The sequence below is a fragment of the Erigeron canadensis genome, chromosome 8 (genome assembly GCF_010389155.1).
Source record: "Erigeron canadensis isolate Cc75 chromosome 8, C_canadensis_v1, whole genome shotgun sequence".
Lineage (NCBI taxonomy): Eukaryota > Viridiplantae > Streptophyta > Magnoliopsida > Asterales > Asteraceae > Erigeron > Erigeron canadensis.
The window spans coordinates 5,095,504-5,101,951 of NC_057768.1; the positions used below are offsets into that span (position 1 = coordinate 5,095,504).

At 42.1% G+C, this 6,448-nt stretch overlaps 1 protein-coding gene across 1 annotated transcript; it reads left to right on the forward strand.

The window, feature by feature from the left end:
• Positions 1 to 1,523: 1,523 nt before the first annotated feature.
• Positions 1,524 to 5,051, forward strand: LOC122610141. The gene is made up of 4 exons (XM_043783134.1): positions 1,524 to 1,997; positions 2,064 to 3,629; positions 3,792 to 3,933; positions 4,708 to 5,051. Exons 1-4 carry the CDS (start codon positions 1,524 to 1,526, stop codon positions 5,049 to 5,051), a joined length of 2,526 nt encoding a protein of 841 aa, XP_043639069.1.
• The last annotated feature ends 1,397 nt before the right edge of the window (positions 5,052 to 6,448 follow it).

Here is a 6,448-nt window from a genome sequence, read left to right on the forward strand (position 1 = left end):
CTGTGAGTGCACGATTGATACATACTAGCCAGGTACCGTAAGTGCACGATTATACACATACTCATACTTATTTGCCGTAGGCAGGCCTATAGCCACATCATACTATGTTATTCACGAATTCTATTGACGGCATAAATCTCATTCATTCAAACTATTAATGCTTGCAAGTGGTTATTCAAGTAAACTATATGCGATTCAAATGAGTATTACAAGCATTCAATCATGATTTCAAACCTACGAACTCACCAACCTTTGTGTTGACTCTTTTAAGTATTCCTTTCAGGTAACCAAGCAAATCGTGGCTAGGATTGGTAGCATGGGATTCATAGCAGACTTCAGGCTTAGGATTGGGAGTCTTGCATGCCTTCTTATGTGCTAGTTGGCAATATGCCTAACCGTTTCCCCTGCGAGGGAACTTATCTTAAATTTGATTTGAATGTTTTGTTGAACCTATGTGTGATGACTTCTCTTTTGCTTATTTGAACTATGAAATCGACTATTTATGCTTAATCTATGCACTCATTTAGCTATTCCTATGTAACATCCATGTGCGCGTATGCTTTATCTTGCATCCCGAGTTTTTCGCCGTAGCCGGGGTGTTACAGATTGGTATCAGAGCCGTGGTTATAGTGAATTAGGTGGATTTTCCTAGACTATAACTTAGGAACTGCACGTAGCATGCATGATAGGAATTATATGTGCATTCAATCTTTATGAATCTTATCTATATCTGCGATATTCATGCTATTGCACTTATTCCTGCACAGACCTTAGGACCATGCTACCTTGCCACGTACATTCATGCTATTGGTATTCAATCTATGAGATGGGTTAAATTTAAGTTATAATAATGTGATAGCGAGATGATGTGTTGTTAGCAAAGAAGTATGGCGATATATCATCACAGAAAAGCCTGATCAACTTTTTGCGTGTGGCATATGTACCTATGGAAATGTTAGCAACATGGATCGTACCTAAGATAGTTAGAGTGTGGTAGCAACCCTGGGCTGCTTAATGGGTGTTGGTTGGGTGGAGGGTTAGCCGCTGGTACACCCTGTATACATACCTTTGCCAATACCTAGAAAGCATACCAGTACCGTGATCCGACCTTGCATTAGATGTACTAGGGGTGTGGAGGGTTAACCGCTGGTACACCTTGTATACATACACCGATAGTGCAACGGATGCAGGTGTTAGATTCGGACCGCGCTTTAGCTGTCGAAAGTTAAGCGGATATAAAATTTAATTTAAAATGAAATGGTTATGTTATTCATTCTGCAAACTATCTTTCATGAATTGAAAATTTTATTATAATGTTACTTTGTACTGCATGATTGACATTGATGATAATGCTTATTTACAGACGTAATACTTGATTTCTTGAGTTGCGTGCGATATGAAAGCATAAATGTATAGAATTCTAGAAAACTAACGCGAGTGTGTTTGAGAGTGCGTAAATGACGTCACAAACGACTATTTCCTCAATCTAACGCAGATCACGTCTTTTCCTAATATATAGGAAAATGGTGCGAACAAGAGCAAACCCAAATGTCGAGGTTCAAGCTAATCAAGGTGGTCGTGGTAATCCAAGAGGTGGTCGTGGAGGCCAACAAGGAAGAGGCCGTGGTAGAGGCCGTGGTGGCGGCATGGGTCATGTCAAAAATCCCGATTTCGCCACTATCATTGCCAAACAGTTGGCAGCTTCAATGCCAACTATTGTGGAACAAGTGGCTGCCGCAATGGGTGCTGTCCCGAATCAGAATCGAAGAGCACCTAAAGTTGTAGTTGAACCGGAGGGAGTTGAACCAGAGCAAGTGAACCAAGAACAAGAGGACTTTGACCCCGAAGTAGAGTTTGTTGGGGATGGTGTGCATGTGGGCCCTGGACTCAGGAGGTTTCCCAGAGATGATGAGTATGCAATGGGAAGAAGAGGTTGCAGTTACACCGAATTCAAGAAGTGTGGTCCACAAGATTTCAATGGAAAAGGAGGGGCAAGTGTATTTATGAAGTGGTTGGAGAAAATGGAAGCAGTCATGGACATAAGCGAATGTCCATCTCATCAGAGGGTAAGATACACTGGGGGTTCATTCACCGATGATGCACTGTCTTGGTGGAACACTTTGTTAGGAGCCCGGGATAGAATTGCTACTTTGGAAACACCTTGGGATCAGTTTAAGGAAATGATGAAGAACCGCTTTTGTCCACTGAATGAGATGCAAAAGATTGAACAAGAGTTTTGGCACCATACAATGGTGGGTTCTGGACATGCAGAGTATACCAGCAAGTTTCAAGAGCTAGCTAGATTGGTACCTGACTTGGTGACTTATGAGTCAAAGTTGATTGAGAGATACATCTATGGCCTCATTCCTCAGATTCGCAACACTATGACTGGCATTCCTTCTTACTCCATTGAAGAAGCTATTCGAAGGACCAGTGCTATGACCGATGATTTGGTTAGGGCTGGAGCACTGGCAAGGTCTGGAGAGAAGAAGAGGGACTTTGGTGAAACCAATAAGAGGAGAGATTTCAGAACCGACAAGAGAACCAGAGTTGGCAAGGTGTTTGGAGCAGTTGAGCCAGGACAGAGGGCGTATGTTGGCCAATCTCTTTTGTGTGCTACTTGTACTTATCATCATCCAGCAGCAATGCCATGTCGATTTTGTCAGAATTGTCAGAAGTTTGGGCACTTAGTCAAAGATTGCAGAGCAGCCAAAATTCCAGCGGCACCACTGAATGTTGCACCAGTGAACATCAGAAATCCTCCAGCCAATAGAGGGGCATGCTATGAGTGTGGCAGTATTGAACACTATCGCAATGTTTGCCCCAGAGTTGCTAGACGACCCGCACCAGCCGCAGTCAATCAGAATCCACTACAAATTGCAGCTCCTAATCCACCGCGAGTTAACCAAGCCCAGCATGCCAGGGGCCGAGTCTTTGCTTTGAATGTTGTGGAAGCTGCTAATGATCCAAACGTTGTCACGGGTACTTTTCTCTTAAATAACCATTTAGCTACTGTGTTATTCGATTCGGGTGCCGACTACAGCTTTATCTCCACTAACTTTGTGTGCTCTATAAATGTGAAATCTATTCGTACACATGCATATTACGAAATTGAAGTAGCTAGTGGTGGAATCTCTAAACTTAACCAAATTCTGCCTAAATGTGTGTTAACACTTGATACTCATTCATACTATATAGACTTAGTCCCATTTGATATGTGTAGTTTCGATGTAATCGTAGGGATGGATTGGTTATCCCTCGTAGATGCAACCATTGTATGTCGCACAAAAATCCTTAGAATCCCCTTAAGTGGGGGAGGCTTACTAGAAATCCAAGGTGAACGATCTGAGTCAAACAAGCGAAATCTAATGAGTACGACAACTGAAGTAATCAAACTAGCAGATATTCCGATAGTCCATGAATTTCCCGACGTATTTCCTGATGACGTTCAGGGATTGCCTCCGTCTCGACAAGTTGAATTTCGAATCGATCTCCTACCCAATGCAACTCCAGTATCAAAGACACCATACCGTTTAGCTCCCTCTGAAATGCAAGAACTCGCGACACAGTTGCAAGAGTTACAAGACAAGGGATTCATTCGGTCGAGTTCTTCACCTTGGGGTGCACCGGTATTATTCGTTAAGAAGAAAGACGGATCCTTTCGCATGTGCATCGATTATCACGAGCTAAACAAGTTAACCGTTAAGAATCGATATCCTTTACCGCGTATTGATGATTTATTCGATCAGTTGCAAGGCGCAAAGTACTTCTCTAAGATCTATCTTCGTTAGGGCTACCATCAGCTAAGAGTCCGTGAAGAAGATGTACCAAAAACAGCGTTTAGCACGAGATATGGACACTTTGAGTTTTTGGTGATGCGGTTTGGATTAACAAACACACTTGCCGTTTTCATGGACCTAATGAACCGCGTATGTAAACCCTATTTAGATCAATCCATCATTGTTTTCATTGACGATATTCTCATCTACTCGAAGACTAAGAAAGAGCATGAAGTACATCTGAGAAAAGCTTTAGAACTTCTGAGGGCTGAAAAGTTGTACAGAAAATTCTCGAAATGTGAATTTTGGTTAGAAGAGGTGAAGTTTTTGGGTCATGTAGTTGACAAGGATGGAATAAAGGTTGATCCCAGCAAGATAGAAGCAGTAGAGAATTGGAGAAGGCCAGAGACACCGACAGAGATCAGATAGTTTCTCGGTTTAGCGGGCTACTACCGACGATTTATCAAGAACTTCTCAAAGATCGCACAACCTCTTAAATTGTTGACGCACAAAGATAGAAGTTTCGATTGGGGAGAGTAACAAGAAGAAGCTTTCAGAATATTGAAGGAGAAGCTATGTAATGCACCGGTCTTAAGTCTTCCAAAAGGATCCGATGACTTTATCGTTTATTGCGACGCGTCGGGTCAAGGCTTAGGATGTGTACTGATGCAGCGAGGCAAAGTTATTGCATATGCTTCTCGCCAACTGAATATTCATGAGAAAAATTACATGACTCACGATTTGGAGTTGGGAGCTATCGTTTTTGCACTCAAATGTTGGAGACACTACCTGTACGGGACAAAGAGTGTGATATACACAGATCATAAGAGCCTTCAGCATATCTTCACCCAGAAAGATCTTAATATGCGCCAGAGACGATGGCTAGAGTTGTTTAGCGATTACGATTGTGAGATTCAATATCATCCAGGCAAGGCAAACGTAGTAGCAGATGCCTTGAGTAGGAAGGAAAGAGTTAAGCCAAGACGAATTAGAGCCATGAGCATTACCGTGCACAACAGTTTGAAGAGTAGGATTGTTGGAGCGCAAGTAGAAGCTATCAAGAAAGAAAACATTGACAAAGAAGGGTTACGAGGTATGGGAGCACAATTTGAGCAAAGAGAAGATGTAGCAATTTATTTTGCTGATAGACTATGGGTTCCGATGTTTGGTGGATTAAGAAAGTTGATAATGGACAAAGCGCACAAATCAAGATATTCTATTCATCCAGGAATGGACAAGATGTATCAAGACCTTCGAGATTTATTCTGGTAGCCAGGGATGAAGAATGATGCAACAGTATATGTGAGCAAGTGCTTAACATGTCTAAAAGTCAAGGCAGAACATAAGAAACCAGGAGGGCTACTAACATAACCAGAGCTTCCCAGTTGGAAGTGGGAAAAGATTACCATAGACTTTGTCACGAAGTTACCAGGAACAAGTAGTGGTAAAGATGCAATATGGGTGGTAGTAGATCAACTGACCAAGTCAGCTCATTTCATACCCATACGTGAAGATTTCTCGATGGAGCAGTATGCGCGTCTGTATCTTAAGGAAATTGTAGCTAAGCACGGCGTTCCAGTATCAATCATTAGTGATAGAGATAGTCGGTTTACATCAGGATTTTGGAGATCGATGCAACGAGCCTTGGGAACGCAAATCGATATGAGCACAGCCTACCATCTACAGACAGACGGACAGAGTGAGAGGACGATTCAGACACTAGAGGACATGCTAAGAGCGTGTGTCATTGACTTTGGGGGAAGTTGGGATACTCACCTCCCACTAGTCGAATTCTCATATAACAATAGTTATCATTCGAGTATTGGGTGTCCGCCTTTTGATGCTTTGTATGGAAGAAAATGTCGATCCTCGCTTTCATGGCACGAGGTCGGAGACATGCAATTAATAGGCCCAGAAATCATTCTTGAAACTACCGAAAAAGTTTCTCAAATCAAAGAGAACCTCATGAAGGCAAGAGATAGGCAAAAGAAATATGCAAACAACCGAAGGAAATCCCTAGAGTTTCAGGTTGGTGATCGAGTAATCCTTAAAGTATCGCCTTGGAAGGGCGTAGTCAGATTCATAAAGAGGGGGAAACTAGCTCCAAGATATGTTGGACCGTTTGAGATTATAGAACGAGTTGGTGCAGTAGCTTACCGTTTGAAACTTCCCCAAGAGCTGAGTAACGTGCACGATGTCTTCCACGTATCGAACCTCAAGAAGTGTCTAGCTGATGAAGCAACATATGTTCCTTTGAACGAGATACGAGTAGATAGCAATTTAAGCTTCAAAGAAGAACCCGTTGAGATTATGGATCGAGAAGTCAAAAAGCTCAAGAGACATAAGTATACCATTGTGAAAGTTCGTTAGAACTCCCGTAGAGGTCCAGAGTTTACTTGGGAGCGAGAAGATCAAATGAAACTTAAGTATCCACACTTATTCGCTTAACTCGACACCTCAAACTAGTAAGTAAACTTAAGAACCTAGTGCCTAACTTGACACTTGATGATTACTATGCGATGTGATGCTTGAAACTCAATGTCAAACATGCTACTTGCTACTTAATGTGTGATTACATACTTGAAACTTAACGTGCAACTTGATGCTTGTTAACTTGGTGTAGAATCGTAACATGAAAACCTGACGTGTAATCAGAATTTCGGGACGAA

Coding starts and splice junctions, on each gene's coding strand:
- LOC122610141 (XM_043783134.1), top strand. CDS start 1,524: ATGGTGCGAACAAGAGCAAACCCAAATGTCGAGGTTCAAGCTAATCAA. Junction 1,998..2,063: donor ATGGAAAAGGAGGGGCAAGT/GTATTTATGAAG, acceptor CCATCTCATCAG/AGGGTAAGATACACTGGGGG. Junction 3,630..3,791: donor CTTCACCTTGGGGTGCACCG/GTATTATTCGTT, acceptor TATCTTCGTTAG/GGCTACCATCAGCTAAGAGT.